Here is a 16,879-nt window from a genome sequence, read left to right as displayed (position 1 = left end):
TTGGCTCAGGGCATGATCCCCAAGTCCTGGGATCGGGTCCCACATCAGGCTTCCTGCATGGAGCCTGCTTCTCCCTCTGCCTATGTCTCTGCCTCTCTCTCTCTCTCTCTGTGTGTGTCTGTCATGAATAAATAAATAAAATCTGTAAAAGAAAAAAAAATTTGATAGTTACCAGCAAATAGTGGTGAAGCCATTTAATTAGTAGAGGCAAAAGAATTAGTAAAGATAGGGATATCTCTTGGATCTAACTATGTTGTAAGACTGGAGATTCAGCAGTGAAGATAATAAGATCTTCAGGGAGCTTACACTTTAGGGAGAAAGTAAATAAAAACCAGATGATGTCAGGATAGACTCTCTGTAATGTAAAGCAAGGTAAGTGAGTAGGAGGGATAGAGGTTATATAAGCAGCCCTAGAAGAGTGTCTGCAAACACCCAGGTGATGCATGGACTGTGAATGGCAGGAACGTGGAACTGTCAGAATCTGGTGGTGATGATCGCTTGGGAGGTGCTACAACAGTCTAGGCAGGGAATAATGGGGGCCTAGACTGGACTTGTATCTCTGGACCCACCTGAGAGTGAATCATATGTGACTTTGCTGTGGGGTAAAAAGAGAGAGGGGGATTACAGGAAAGGAAGAAGGATGGGATAGTAATTACTAAGCTTGTTCTGCTCCAAAGACCTACGGTTTTACATACTCTCTTGAGAGAAGGTAAGTACCTGTCATTTTTATCTTTAAGTTTATTGATCACGTATTACATACTTGCCTCTGGGCTAAGGGCTTTCTATGTAATTTATTATTTAATTCTGACAACCTAGGAGATCTATACTATATAATTCCCATTTTTCTGACAAGGAAATGGCCGCGGGGAGTTTAAGTAACTTGCCCACAATCATGAAGTTGCTGTGGTACAGCCAGGGTAGCAGCCTGATGACTCCCAAGTGTGTGTTGTTTACCATGTCCTGCTGCCTCCCTCTGGTGGTGAGGCGGGACCTTCCTTCTTAATGAAGATAGGTGCCAACTAATCCATAGTAGTTCCAGTCTTTATCAGAGTTAGTAATCTTTCATGAAGAAGTAAAGAACAGTAAACAAGTGCACCAGTTAGGAATTTGTTATATGGCTGTAGTGGGAAGTAATTACAAGGAAGAACATACCTGGATTAGAGTTGTCGGTATACACAGAAAGTTGCCTTGGTGACACAGATGTCCAGGTAATTGGTTGAAGTGCATTTGACATGGTCTCACCAAGGAAGCTATATCTTTTGATGTGAGTAGAAGTCGGGGGGGGGGGGGCGGGGAGGGTCATGGAGTGGTGGGGAGTGGGGAAATAGGTCTTTGTATAGGTTGAAGGTGTTAGAGGAAGCCCTTGCCTGAAATGTGCAACTTGAGAGCCATGGGCACCAAATGATGGAGCACTTACCCCAGGCTCCTGAGCAGTTTTTATTTAATAGGAGAGGCAATTGGAAGTCCCGCAGGCTCTTCAGAGGACAGGGACCAGATTGAAATGATGCTTGGAAAAGATGGATTTTCTTGTATTAATTGGAGTGGGGCACAGCCAGAGGCAGGCATGCCTGTGATCATTGTGTGGGCTTTTCCAATACCTCTGTGGAGCAGGCAGGTGACCCAGTCTCATTATGTGAGTAGATGAAGTGAAGATTAGGGTTTGAAGGTGTGGTGTAGACACATCGTGAGGGGTGGTTTCCCAAACCCTTTGATTTTCCCATGTTTCTTATTTGAGGATGCTGGGAAAACAAAACATTTTCCTTACTAAGCTTGAGAAAGAGTGAGCTTGAGGGGTGGTGGTAATGAAACTATTAATCTAACATATTTAGTGCACCCACCAATGCTGGACCTCTTAATGATGCTAATTTAACATGAACTGTTCCTATCCTCTGCTTGTTCTTCAGTTGTTGAATTTGCTGTAGGCAACAGGAATAGCCTGGCTCAATAGTAGTAGATGACCTAAATATTTGTCCAGTGAATGTCACAGTTGGACCTCCTGAAAATTCAGAGTATGTTCTATACCATAGCACTTACTTAGGTTGAAATTCTAAAATTTTTAGTTGTATAATGATGCCATTACATGCTTTTCTCTTCCTTTAACTTATCTTTTCATTACGTGAATAAATTTCAAAAACTGTTTTATAATGCAGTTTTGGTTATTCTTAGTATGTGAATATAAGCGCCCAGTTTCATTATCTTTGTGGTAGTGATGTGCGTGGGAGTCTGCAGTCTTTAACTGAACTTTAAAGACAGGAATTCTTGAAAGACAGGACTTCTTGACTCTGGGGTTCTGGATAAGTGTCAGGGATTCCACAAATACCCACAGTTGTCAATAATTTTTTGTCTAAATGAGCATTTGCATTTAGCAGATTTCAAAGAGGTCAATGATCTGCCAAAAGGTAAGAACTGCTGTCTGTAGAGGGACATTTGAATAAGTAGACCTACATCTTATTTAAGACTTCTCTTGCTGATAAAAAGTTCAGTTGTGAAATATTCTACACTCTGTGCCATGTTTGGGAAGCTTTGACTAGCTTGCTGCTTTCAGCTCTGTCAGTTGACCTGGAGTCCGATCTTGCTCTTTTACTGGATACTGCCGTAGTCTCTTGGCCTTTTAATCCTTGGTATCAACTGATATTGCAGGTGTGGGTACCTTAGAGTAATGATGTTTCCTTTGTATGTCAGTAAGCGTTATGTGAAAAAAGATTCTCCTACTTGACAGTCATAAAGCCCTAAAATTTGTAATTTACTAAAGCTCTGAAAATTCCTACAGAAAAACAAATCTATTTAACTTTGTCAAACTGACTTGAACGGGACCTTTCTTTTGTGTGTGAGATCCAATCACAATCTACAGAACTAATGAAGCAATATCTCAAGCTCATCTCTAGTTAATTCTCTGACAGGGATGGTGGCGTATGGAGGGGCCATTTCTGGGTTCACGGTTAGATTTTGTCCAGAAACACCTGCTGTGATGAAAGTGGAGTTGGCATCCTCTGGGAAACAGGCAGGCTAGATGACATGTTGAACTATGCGGAAACAGAGTGCTTCAGTTATTTTGACTCGGATTACAGAAAATGATGAGAGTTAAAATTATGGAAATAAGTTTTGAAGGTACGCACTCAAATTTAATAATAAATATAAAAAGCTAGAGGAACAGAACTTTAGCTGTAGTATTTTAAACTCATTGGGAAGATTATTTATTGTTATTTTTGTAAGGACTCTTAGAAAGTGAAATATTGAAAAGATAAATGAGGGTGAAAATTGGTGAAGAGTTGAAAAGAGCATTATCTGGGGGAAGTTATGATTTTGGTGTTTCACAAAAATGATGAGTTATTTTGGTGAAAGAAACTTACTGCCCTATAGTAGATTTTAGTTTTATATTATTTGGGACTAAAGTCCATTTTCTTATACACATTCCAGTAGAGACTAAGAATATTGGATAAGAACAGTGTGAATCTTGAAAGCAAATAACCTCCACATTGATAAGAATTGTGGCATGCCTGAATGTCTTGTCTGAGATCCCAGAGACTGTTCAGAAGCTGTTCCAGTTCATTGGGTCAAAAATCCACTATTTACGAAAAGCTAAATACGGATTTGCACGATTGACCATAATGGCTTCAATTTTGAAAGATAGTAGTATCAGGGAGCACTTCCAGTCGGTGGGATAATTTGAGAATCGTCCATGCTCAAATGGCTAAAATATTGTACTTTTTGCTACTTCATCACTCCATTTTAAAAATAGGGAGGGGGGAAAAGGCCTGTTGAGAAGGTGGAAGGATGTCAATTGGAGAGTAAATCACAATAACCCTGTGAAGCCACTCCTTAGTTAACAACTGCCTGAAGGTTAACCATTCTTTAGAAGACTGTCAGTGTGGAGAGGCTGACTGAGGGTTCCTGCCCCTGTCGTTTGCGTGGATGTGTGTGCACGTGTGTGTGCATGCATGCACATGTGGGCCAGGTGAAGAGAGAAGAGGACCTGTGAATAGGGTAGAAGGTGTGGAGAATAGAAAGCTAACAGTAAATCCTAAAACTTGGAGCACTGGGAAAATTTGACTATTTTAAACTGTACTGCTCACTTAAAAATAGTAAAATTATACCATTATTCTTTTGAGTATGAGGGAGAGATAAAAATACAGTTTTTCTAAATTGGAAAATTTGCTGTAATCTTGCTGCTAATGACTGATTTCTTCCAACAGTTGCAAGGCAGTTTTTGCACTGATAGGTTGATAAAGGAAACAAAATCAAGAACATATTGGAAGTTCTCAGAGAAAATTACAGTTTAGGTATGAGTTGGGGGTGGATAGTTAGACATTTTAATTGAAATAAAACAGTTTTATACTAATATGGGATCACTGTGGGTGTACATTTGTAGTACATCTGCTCTTGAAGCATTTCAGTAGGGTTAAATGTATGTTAATGCTTTTGGAAGAAAATTATTTTTGATAACATCCGTCTAAGGAAACTAGCTTAGGAAATTGTTTTTTTAAACAATATAGATATATTATACTTGCATTTAGAGAATGAATTAGGAATTCTGTGTACTGCTTTAAAAAATTTCAAAGAGTTGGAAGTTTTTGGTTGTGTTCTTCTCTGGTGGTGAAGAAAGTTAACAATAATTAATACAACAGAGGATTAAAGCAAGCTTATACATCTGGAGAGTGACCACAGTCTGCTCTATGCCTCCAAACATCATTTTAACGAACCTACTTTTGATATTATGAAAGACTGCTAGTGGTTTATTCTATCCAATCGAAAACAGCTTCTCTTGCGTGTAGATTGAAAACATCTCAGTTGACTTTTCACTGTTGATATAGGTAATGCATATGACAGAAGATTAATATCGAGTGCTAGGTATTTGCCAGCCTTTAACCCTTCTTAAAATTTTTGTGAACCAACCAACCTTTATCCTATGATGAGTTGAGCTGTGTAGTAATCTTGAGGATATATAGATCCATCAGATTTTAGAATAGGAAAGATTCTTCTTTTTTTTTTTTTTAATAGGAAAGATTCTTACTAATAAGGCAGACTGTGAGTTTTCCTTGTTAACGGTATGGTGGTGTTTATTACCACTGTGGACTCCTTGGCTCCCTCTCAGGTCTGCTAAGTTAAAATCTTAGGGTGTGGGTATGGACATTTGTTTTAAACAAGCTCTCCAGGGGAATGCCGTTTTCACTCCAGTTGAACAATGGCTGGTGTAGTTTATGGCTTTCTTTCATGGATATGGAAAGAAGCCCAGACGGGGGTGGGTGGGTGGGAAGGGACTGGTTTTGCAGGAACTACAACTTTGTCTTCACACTGTAAGAGGGATGATTTTTTTTTTCTAGGATGCCCATGACTTCATCAGAATGGTACCATACCTTTCTAAGTACAGAATTGAAAAGGTTGCAAATTAGCTCTCATTTTTACCTACGCCAACACCATATATGTATGTCTTTGGTATAATATGCAGCCCAGCTTGTCTGGGTGTGTGTGTGTGTGCAGTGTGCATGTGTGATTATTTTTTGAAAGATACTGCTGCTGCTTCTCCGAGAGAACACCAAATGGCGAATGACACCAGTGCTGCGGGAGGGCCCGGAGACACTGGAGACCCTGGGGGCCCCGGAATGGGAGGCCGCGGCGGCTTCCGCGGAGGCTTCGGCAGCGGCATCCAGGGCCGCGGGCGTGGCGGTGGCCGGGGTCGGGGCCGGGGCCGGGACCGCGGAGCTCGCGGAGGCAAGGCGGAGGACAAGGAGTGGATCCCCGTCACCAAGCTGGGCCGCCTGGTCAAGGACATGAAGATCAAGTCCCTGGAGGAGATCTATCTGTTTTCTCTGCCCATCAAGGAATCTTAGATCATTGACTTCTTCTTGGGGGCGTCCCTCAAGGATGGGGTCTTGAAAATCATGCCCGTGCAAAAGCAGACCCGTGCTGGCCAGCGGACCAGGTTCAAGGCATTTGTTGCCATCAGAGATTACAACGGACACGTGGATCTGGGCGTCAAGTGCTCCATGGAGGTAGCCACTGCCATCCGTGGGGCCATCATCCTGGCCAAGCTTTCCATCGTCCCCGTGCGAAGAGGCTACTGGGGGAACAAGATCGGCAAGCCCCACACTGTCCCATGCAAGGTGACTGGTCGCTGTGGTTCTGTGCTGGTGCGTCTCATCCCTGCCCCCAGAGGCACTGGCATTGTCTCAGCCCCTGTGCCCAAAAAGCTACGGATGATGGCTGGTATTGACGACTGCTACACTTCGGCCAGGGGCTGCACTGCCACCCTGGGGAACTTTGCCAAGGCTACTTTTGATGCGATCTCCAAGACCTACAGCTATCTCACCCCTGATCTCTGGAAAGAGACTGTGTTCACCAAGTCTCCCTATCAGGAATTCACTGACCATCTTGTAAAGACCCACACCAGAGTCTCCGTGCAGAGGACCCAGGTTCCAGCTGTGGCTACCACATAGTTTTATACAAGAAAAATAAAAGTGAATTAAAGCTTGTTAAAAAAAAAAAAGATACTTCTCACCACCTACATGTTCAGAATAATAATAATAAAAAGTTTATGGGGGCTTACAGAGAACTCAATTTTAATGAGAAGGGCTGTATGTGTGAAGTACGTACTCTCTACTTATTCTCTTTTAATGGCACCCACTTTCCCCTTAGAACTTTCTTGAGCGAATGTGAATGGTAGCCAGAATACTTCTTTCCTCTTCAGACCCTTAACTGTGATTAATATAAAAAGGCACTTGTCGAAAGGGTTTGAAATGGCAGCCTTGATATTGGAGCTGTGGCAGTAGAGATAGGTCTGCATCCACTCACTCCATTATGTTATTTAACTTACCAATTCAACCATTTGTCTTCTGCTCTCTGCTTAAAAGAGGATGGCCATATAAGCTGTTGTTAACCATATCAGCAGGGTGGGATATTATTTCCCTTAGAGCGAAACCACAACTTTCTTTGAGGATTTAGCACACGTTAGAAAAAGCACCAGTGAAGCTGCTCAGAGATGAAGTGTGGGTCGTTTGACAACTCTCTCTGCCTCACAGAGGGATTACTTTGGGGTTTAACAGAAACATCCTTTTTGTATTTATTGTATTAATGAAATTTTTAGGATCCATGAGTGAGATTATGGTTCAGTGTTTAAAATAATGTAGCTTGATGAACCTTTTTTATTTGAATGGGAAACTTGTTTTCGTTGATTTGCAGCTTCAAAAAGTGAATCTTTTGGAAATTAAACTGCATTAATTTAGTTACTCTGTATGGAAACAAAAACCCAGAAAGTTAAAATTTGCATAAGTGAAGACCTTGATGATTTCAGATTATAGTGTGGTGGAGGATAAGGAATAAGAGCCCATAGAATTTGTAAAAACAAATTCAGTCTAACCACTTAATGGCATGTGCAAGTAATTTGCCAATTAAATATTTCTAGTATCTGAAAGATCTTCAAAGTTAAGAGTGGAGGTTCTTAATCTTTCTTAATTTCATACTTTCAGAAACATAATGGAAAATTACTAAATTTTTTATCACTTTTCATTCGAAGTTTTAATATATGAGCTAAGAGAAGGATGGATTTTAAGTATTTGAGGAAAATTATTGTTTTTTGAGAAATGTATAAACTGTGATGTTTCCACATCACACTGTGCTTGATTTTTTTGGTATCATTTGTAAATATTTGATTCCCAGATAACAATTTTCACTATAATTAAGACTATAGATTTTGGGGTTTTACCATTTTGATGGTTACCTACTATGTTTAGAACATTGTGCTAAACACACTTAGCTCCAGAACAACACTGTAAAATAGATATTTTATTCCCATTTTACAGAGAGAATTGAGTCAGAGTTAGTAATTTGCTTAATATCACTCATTAGTAAGAGGCAGATCTGACAGTCCTGGGTTTTTTTTTTTTAAAAAAAAAACAGTTTTATTGAGATAAAATGCACCTACTTAAGGTGTATAATTCAGTGGTTTTTAGTATATTCACAGACTTGTGCAACCATCCCCACAGTCCATTTTAGGACATTTCGTCACCCCAAGGACATGTTTATCTCCTTATACCTTAGCAATCCTTACTCTCCTTCCCATTTTCTCCTTGTCCCCAGTCTTAGGCAACCAGTAATCTACTTTGTGTCTCTGGGCATTTCACATAAATGGTATCATACAATATGTAGCCCTTACAGACAGGCTTCTTAGTATATTCTCAGGGTTCATTGATGATATAGCATGTAACAGTACTCTTTTTATTGATAAATAATATCATGTTCCTATAGACATACCACATTTTGCTTATCCATCCTTTAGTTAATGGATATTTGGATTTTTTTTTCACTCTTTGGCTATTACGAATAATGCTACCATGAATATTTATGTTTTGTTTTTGTTTTTGTGTTTTTACCATGAACATTTATATACAAGTTTTTGTGTGAACATATGTTTTCATTTCTCTTGACTATATACTTAGGGATGGAATTTTGGGGGCATTTGGTAACTATGTTTAACTTCCTAAACAACTGCCAAATGATTTTCCAAAGAGACTACATGGTTTTACATCCCCACCAGCAGTGTATGAGGGTTTTTATTTCTTCATATTCTCACCAGTGCTTGTTCTTAATGGGGATGAAGTGGTTATCTCATTGTGGTTTTGGTTTTCATTTCCTTGATGGCTAATGATGTTGGGCACCTTGTCATGTGTTTATTGGCCATTTGTATGTCATCTTTGAGAGAAATATCTATTCAAATCCTTTGCCCATTTTTTTTTAAAGATTTTATTTATTTATTCATGAGAGACACAGAAAGAGGCGGAGACATAGGCAGAGGCAGGAGCAGACTCCATGCAGGGAGCCTGATGTGGGACTCAATCTTAGGACTCTGGATCAAACCCTGGGCGGAAGGCAGACACTCAACCACTGAGCCACCCAGACATCCCCTTTGCCTATTTTAAAAACTGGATAATTTGTCCTTTTATTATTGAGTTACAAGAGTTCTTAACATATTCCAGAGTTATTTATCAGATACATAATTGCAAAATTTTCCTGCCATTTTGTAGACAGCCTTTTCACTTTGTTGAAGGTGTCCTTTGGAGGACAAAAGTTTTAAATTTTGATGGAATCTATTTCTGTGTTATTTTCATGTGTTGCATGTGTCATAATCTAAAAAAAATTCTTAATCCAAAGTCACAGAAATTTATGCCTGTGTTTTCCGGTAAGAGCATCACAATTTTAGCTCTTACACTTAGATCTTTGCTCTAATTTGAGGGAGTTTTTGTATACAGTGTAAGGTAGGGTTCTAATTTCTTTCTTTTGCATGTGGATATCCACTTGTCCCAGAACAATTTGTTGAAAAGACTAATTTTTCTTTATTGAAGTGTCATTCTTATTAAAGCAAATGACTTAAAATGTGTTTATTTCTTGACTTTCAATTCTATTCCATTTGTCTGTATGTCTGTTATTATACCACTACCATGCAGTCTTGATTACTGTAGCTTTGTAGCAAATTTAAAATACAACTTTGTTCTTTTTCGAGATTGTTTTGGCTATTCTAGGTCCCTTATATTTCCATATGAATTTTAGGATCAATATGTCCATTTCTGCAAAGAAGCCAGCTAGAATTTTGATAGGGAGTACACTGAATCTGTATATCACATATTGCCATTCTAACAATGTTAAGTCTTCCAGTCTATGAACCTGGAATTTCTTTCCATTTATTTTTTAATTTCTGTAAACAGTGTTTCGTAGTTTTTGGGGTATAGCTTTTGCATGTCTTTTGTTACACTTATCCTTTTTTTTTTTGTTTTTTTGTTTTTTTTTTGTTACACTTATCCTTAAGTAGCTTATTCTTTTTGAGGCTATTGTAAGTGGCATTATTTTCTTAAGTTCATTTTTGGGTTGATTACTTTTGGTATCTAGAAATGCAGTTGATTTTTGTATATTGATCTTGTATCCTTTTACCTTGCTGGATTCATTTATTAATCTAATAGCTTTTTAGTGGATTCCTTAGGACTTTTTATAAATAGCATCATGGTGTCTATGACCCAGCTTTTAAAATTTACAACTTTTTCTACTATAACCATACTCTGTAACCTGGGAAATTTATTAACTTAGGAGAAATTAGTTGACTTTTTGAGGTTATATTTAGGAAAGAAATAGTTGCCACAAACAATTGCCAACAATTGTCTTTTTATAATCTTTCAAAAAGTACAGTAGACTTTTTAAGCTGGAAACATTTATGGGGAAAGTAAAGTCCCACAAATAAACTCAAAGGATCTTTGATCTTATTTGGTGAAGTCTTGCTTTAAATAATATCACCATTATTTGGTGATATTATGGGAATTGTAGGCCTTCCAAACATTGGCACAGACTGAAATAACAATGATTATACTTTAAGAGATAAGCATTCTAATTTGTTTTTACTTTCAGGAGTAGTGGCTGAGCTAAGAAAAGTATGACTTTAAATACCCAAAACATATAATGTGGTGCTTCATTCCTATTCCAGTGCTAATTCAGTTTGCTTCTTTGCCTATCTGACCTCAAGCTGGAGTTAAATTTTAAGGCCTTGTGTTTTAGACTAGGAGAGACCTTCTTCTCATTCTTTTTAAGTTAGTGATAAATCTGCATATGATGCTTATATAAAAGCCATCAGTTTGTGAGTTAGGAGTTATAGTTACATAAACAGTTCAATGAACAGTAATCAAAAAGCCTAGAACGGGGATCCCTGGGTGGCGCAGCGGTTTAGCGCCTGCCTTTGGCCCAGGGCGTGATCCTGGAGACTGGGGATCGAGTCCCACATCGGGCTCCCTGCATGGAGCCTGCTTCTCCCTCTGCCTCTCTCTCTTTCTCTGTGTCTATCATGAATAAGTAAATAAAATCTTTAAAAAAAAAAAAAAGCCTAGAACATTTGGGGTTTCCTCTTTCCCATTCAGGAATACAAGTTAGGTTTGGAATGGCCAGGGAATGGTAAAGGTTTAGTGATAGGATGGCTTTCAGGTTGATTTCTGGAGTCTTTTATGGTAAAACTCATGGAATTTCCCATGGGAAACAGAGTACAGAGCAGAATTTGGAAATTGCTTTGGTTTTTAGTTTCTGATTTTCCAGCTGTAAAATAGGAGAGTATTCTTACCTTTCATTGCCTTACAAGGCATCGAGAAATCTTAAACAATCAAATGTTAAATGAGAAAACTATTCATGCCTCCTAAAAGAAGAAAAGAATATTAACCTGAGATGATATTACAGTGTCTTCCAAAGTGAAGGGGGCACTTTCCAGGAACCCATTGTGACTATTTAGTCATAGATATTTCTGTTCATAGTGACAGGAAGTGTAGAGACCAAGCATTTCAGAAAACAGATGCCCCAGAGTGACTTCTCAGAGTAAGATGAAGTATTCATGGACTTGGGAACCCATGCAGTATTTCTGAAGAAAATGCATGAGTTTTCCAGAGTGACAAAATTTGATATTTTAGTTCTTTAAAAGAGTTGATGCATGATGAAAACCTAGTAGAAATACTGGTAGTCCTCCTCTTTAGGGAGAATCCTGCTCCCTTCTTGCTCAGTCATCTGGTTTGTCCAGTAGAATGGCTTGGCAGTCTTAACGATATTTGAGTACATAAACCTCTGTAAAATTTTGTAGGAATTGTACCAAATGGTTAAAAAATAAAAACCTCTGTTTCTTTTTCTCTGCAGTGTCCCATGAACAGCTCTTCTTGCCACATCCTTTTTTTCACCATAAGTGTGACATCAAGTCCTTAGGGTTTAAAAAAAAAAAAAAATTGCTGCTGGCAAAGTGAGGCCAGCATCTGTAACTGCCTGGAGCAGGATCCAGCATGTCTCAGTGACCCTGGGTGGCTTTGGTCCAAAGCATTCTGATCAGACCCTTGATTCCCTTCAGAGGAAATGAACTTTTCTCCATGCTGTTGCTCTTCACTGAAACTCCATCACAGGTTTATCTGAATAAATCCTTGGCAACCTTCAGGACCCAAACGATGTTTTGTCTTCTCTAAGATGCCTCTTTCTCTTTTGCAAGTGCCTCACTCCTGAAGCTTCTATTTCCTTGCTATGAATAAGTCCTACAGGTTAGCACTTAATGTGGTATACTGTCAGGATCTGCTGTTCCGTTCTTTTTTGTGGATTAGACCAACACAGCATCATGCCTTCTACCACCATTCTGCTCCTCACATGGCTTGTCCAGTACTAATAGGCTGTGCTACTTCCATGTTGTTAGCTAGCTAGCTGAGGACTGGTATTCTTACCATAGCCAGTATGTCAGAAAAGCTGAGAACTAGTAATGGAACTGTATTTTCAGGGCCATATCACTTGTAACCTGCTCAGCTCCAGGGAGCAGCAGCCACATAGAACATGAATTGGATGTCATCCACTGGATTGCACAATGTGGAATCCAATGTGGCCTCTTATGTCTACAAGTGGCCTGTGTTTACACATCATTGCATTACATTCGCTGGACTGCAGACTCTTTCCTACCTCCATCCTGTCATATTTTTGTCTGTTTCAGTGGGAAGTTAAACACTAGTAAGGAGTAAATCTAACTTTTCCATAATTTTTTAGGGCAATGTTTTAAAAATGAGATCCTTGACCCTTGTATCAGAAAAACTAGCTATGCTGATTAAAATACAGATTCCTCAACCCCCTGAAAGACATGAATCAGTCTAGAAGTGGAGCTGAAGGCTTTAATAAAAGCAAGACTGATGATTCTTATGTACTTCCCTGAAATCTTAGGAAATGATTGTTGAAATAGCTTCTCGGTAAGTGGAAACTATGGTCCTCAGAGTGTTAATGTCACTGTCTTTAACCAGTTGCACGACTGTCAACCTTTTCTAACTCATTGAAATTCTATTTAGTAGGTAGTTGTAAGGCTACCAAGTCAGCCATGGTGGGAGAATCAGATATAAAAAAAGGCCTTTGCTCTTAACGTGCTAATCATCTGTGTGGAAAGAAAAGATACACAATATGTGCACTTATGACACATATCTACATAAATATTATGTAAATATATCTTGAAAACTGATTATTAGTAATAGTACAGGTCTGTAGGATTGACAGTTTGTAGAGTTACATCTTCGGGGTCACATACAGCTCTACACTTTAGAGTGACTAGATTTCAGTACTTCAGGCAGGTTTCCTAAGAGAGAGAAGCTCTATGGAATAGTTGCCAAAGGCTCTCAACTTAAGAGTTCAGAGTTCACAGTTTTGAATTCAAGTCAGAGCCTCTAATAAGCAGTAAATGTTAGTTAATTATAGGAAAACTGATTAGGTTAGGGTGAGGCACATTTTAAATTTTAACGAATTTTTGAGTAACTTTTAATTTTATTTGTATGTATTTGCAGTTTTAGACCATAAAAATACTAAAATGGATACTAAGTGCCATAGCTTTATATACACTAGTATTTGGTTACTACTGTCTGTTACTTTCTGTGGGACATAGAAGGAGAGGTCAAGAAAAAGGAAGGACCTCATTATTTATAGCATGATATTATGTAAAACTGTATCCTACCAGCATACTTGGCAAAAAAAAAATGGCTAGGACACCATTTTTGTTTACATTTTATTATGGTATGAAATTTTTACTTGTGTAAAAAGTGGTGTTTTTTCTTTTGATCACATCTTTGTCATTTGAACATCATTTCCCACTAGATGCTTTATTGGTCTAGGTTAGAAGATTGTGGGAGCCTTCCTTCAGTCTCTTTGGGGTCTGCTTCATGCAGAGGTATGGAAATTTAGAATTGGAAAGGAGCTACACATTTTCTAGGTCACTATCCGTTTAACCACTGAAGACTTCTGCATACAGCCATTAGAATATGGCCCTACACAGTAAGGGCCTCCACAGTATTCGTCCATCAGTAGTAACATTTGAAGCCAAGTCATTGGAATTTCAGTTCAGAAATTTCTTCTCAGGTGTTTTAGAGCTGTAAAGAAACCTGCTCTTCCTGCTCAATTCATTTCATCAACGACTATCCCACTCTCTGAGGATCTTTCCATATTTTTTCCTTTTAAATCCCAATTCTTGTTTCACTGCCGTTTTCCTTATGTTTTGTCTCTTTTTTTTCCCTAAAAGTGGGTAAGACAGAATGAGTTCAAAGAAATTGAGGGTTATAGTTTAAAACTTCTAATGTTATTGTCCTTGTCAGGGCCAGCCTGAGATTTTCTGCCATCTTTTATAAAATTTATGCTCAGCGTAGTTCTGATTTTTACTGCCTTCTTTGTGCAGATACACACCCAACCTTATGCTGATGGCAGCACAACTGTTTCTTCATGGCCAAACTTAAAAATATTCTGGAAATATTAAAAGTGTGGAATAAAAACTTGTGGGTATAATGGGATGGAAGTAGGAAATTTGGGGGAAACAATGGAAACCTGTGCCAAAGTTTTTGACTCCTTTTATAGAACTAAAGGACTAACTTCCTTTTTCTTTTCTTTTTTTTTTTTTAAATAGACTCAAAGGGGATAAAAGAAAAACAAGGTATCAGGCACAACTTGTTCATAAAAATGAGAACTATTTAAAGAAGCGAAGGTCAGGACAAAATTCATTAATAAAATAATTTGTGTCCCTGTGCCCTCAAAACATACACTTTTGTTGGGAGGGGGAGACTTGTAAATAGAAATGTGAAGCTTTAGAAAAGTCAGGTTTCTTACAGTTTTGTAGTAGAGGCTCAAAAGAGGTAAAGGATTGGTACTAGTACATTTGGTGCCCATCTAAAATGCGATCCTCTGAGAACTTCTGTCAAGCCAAAAGTGTGCAGTGTCTAGTTGAAGAACTGGGCTGTGGGTTCTTCTTCCCCATCACTGTTGTCTTAAAGTGTCAGTTGATTACTAGTGGAACTTTTTAAAGCTTAAGTAGAATCTTGTTGCTGTTTGAATATATGCTTCATGATAAACCTGATTTCTTAATCCTCAGTGACATTTTTTTAATTGAAATGTATTTAGCAGTGTTATGTTAGTTTTAGGTGTACAACATAATGATCCAACAATTCTATATATATTCAGTACTCACCATTATAAATGTCACCATATGTCACCATCATTTCTTAAATTCCACACGAGTGAAATCACATGGTATTTCTCTTTCTCTGACTTACATCACTCGAAGATGACACAAACAAATGGAAAAATATTCCATGCTTTTGGGTTGGGAGAACCAATATCATTAAATCGTTAAGAACTTTTTAATAACTTGATAAAGGACTATATTTAAACCTCCATAGTGCTATATGTGTTTCCATATGTATGTTTCCTGCCACTAAAGATTGAATTATATCCCATTTATTTATTTTATTTAATTTTTCTTAAGATTTTATTTATTCATGAGAGAGACACAGAGAGAGAGGCAGAGACACAGGCAGAGGGAGAAGCAGGCTCTATGCAGCAAGCCCGATGTGGGACTCGATCCCAGGACCCCAGGATTACACCCTGAGCCAAAGGCAGACGCTTAACCGCTGAGCCAACCCAGGCATCCCATATATCCTGTTTAGAAAATAGCATTTGTTAAAACATGTGAGATGATGATACTAGATTTAGATTATTATTTTGGTAGGGTTTTCTACTGCCTTTTAGGCTTTTGTGTATGCGTGTGTGTATCTGTGACTTCTTGATTTTTTTTTTCTCTTTGTTGGTTGGAGTATTAATTTTGGTTTCTTGATTGATTGCATGAGGATTCCAGCTTTTATTTTTCCCATGGTTTTATAACCTGTGTGGTTTTAAAGTTGGATTACTTTTTATAAGAAGAAAGTAGCAATATCCTTTTAATAACAGATTTATATGAGGATATAACTGATTTGTTTTAATCTTTCTTTTCTCTTTTCAGAGGATGTTAAGCAAGTATTTGGACAGACCACAATTCATCAACATATTCCATTTAACTGGGATTCAGAATTTGTGCAACTACATTTTGGAAAGGAAAGAAAAAGACACCTGACATATGCAGAATTCACTCAGTTTTTACTGGTGGGTCTCGCTCTTCAAGAGTAAAGGAGTAAAACTGGGTCCTGATATACCTCAAAATTGCTAACCTGGCAAAACCATCCTATTTGGAAGTATTTCTTTATTAGTATGTAAACACGATATGGTTATATGGTTAAATGGGTTCTTAGAGACTGTGTAGAACCCCTTCACGTGGAAGAGGAATATGCATTGAGACCCCAGGAAATCAAGTGATTTGCTGAAAAGTCACATAAGTCAGAGGGGACAGAATTGGAGGTTGGATTCTTGGCTCAGGACTAATTCCACTGCTATTTACCAATATTTTGTTTTCCCTTGAGAAATGGATGTGTCAGCATCAACATCTGGCCATTAAGGCCTTTTATAGACAAAGGTACTGGGCCTGCAACTTGATTGCAGTTTGAAATCGCCTGGGTTACTATAAAAATGTTCTTCGGGTCCCCCACCTCTAGAGATAAGATTAGCCTGGGGAGGTGGGCAGGGAGAGCGTGGGCATTGGGATAGTGAAGTTTCCAGGCGTTTATCATGTGCACCCACGTTTGAGAACGCTTATCATGTGCACCCATGTTTGAAAACACACTGTTCTCAGAGCACCTGCTGCCTGTATCCAGGGTTAAACTCGATTGTTTACATTTCTGGGGTGCACCTTCCTTGGCCCGTCCCTCCTGCCTTTCTCTCATCACCACCCTCGCTCCATTATGATCATATCGTTGGGTCACTGACGTTGCCAGTGGACGAGTAGTAACAAAATATTATAACATTTTAGTTTTCCTCCTGAAGCATAGTTTTTTAAATGTTTTAATTCCAATATTAACAGTTACTAGAGGTAAATATCTGCATGCTACATAGGCTAAATGATAAACAACTACTCTTTCTTTTGGACTTTGATGCATTTGTTCTGTTTCTCTAACAAATTTTGTTTCATTAAATGTAATTTAAAAAGACTCATTTAAGGCCATTATTTTGC

The 16,879-nt window shown here is 38.4% G+C and overlaps 1 protein-coding gene and 1 pseudogene across 3 annotated transcripts in view; both read left to right on the top strand.

The window, feature by feature from the left end:
* Positions 1-16,879, top strand: part of SLC25A13 (solute carrier family 25 member 13) — a 185,258-nt gene that overhangs the window by 78,826 nt on the left and 89,553 nt on the right. For all 3 annotated transcript variants that reach the window (XM_055307442.1, XM_055307441.1, XM_055307443.1), the window contains one exon: positions 15,779-15,918. In XM_055307442.1, coding sequence (XP_055163417.1) covers positions 15,779-15,918 — 140 coding nt within the window. The remainder of the gene's footprint in view (positions 1-15,778; positions 15,919-16,879) is intronic.
* LOC129498190 (40S ribosomal protein S2-like) lies at positions 5,538-6,469 on the top strand (annotated as a pseudogene).

The sequence above is a fragment of the Nyctereutes procyonoides genome, unplaced genomic scaffold (assembly GCF_905146905.1).
Source record: "Nyctereutes procyonoides isolate TBG_1078 unplaced genomic scaffold, NYPRO_anot_genome, whole genome shotgun sequence".
Classification (NCBI taxonomy): domain Eukaryota; kingdom Metazoa; phylum Chordata; class Mammalia; order Carnivora; family Canidae; genus Nyctereutes; species Nyctereutes procyonoides.
This window is presented reverse-complemented; position numbering and strand designations above follow the sequence as displayed.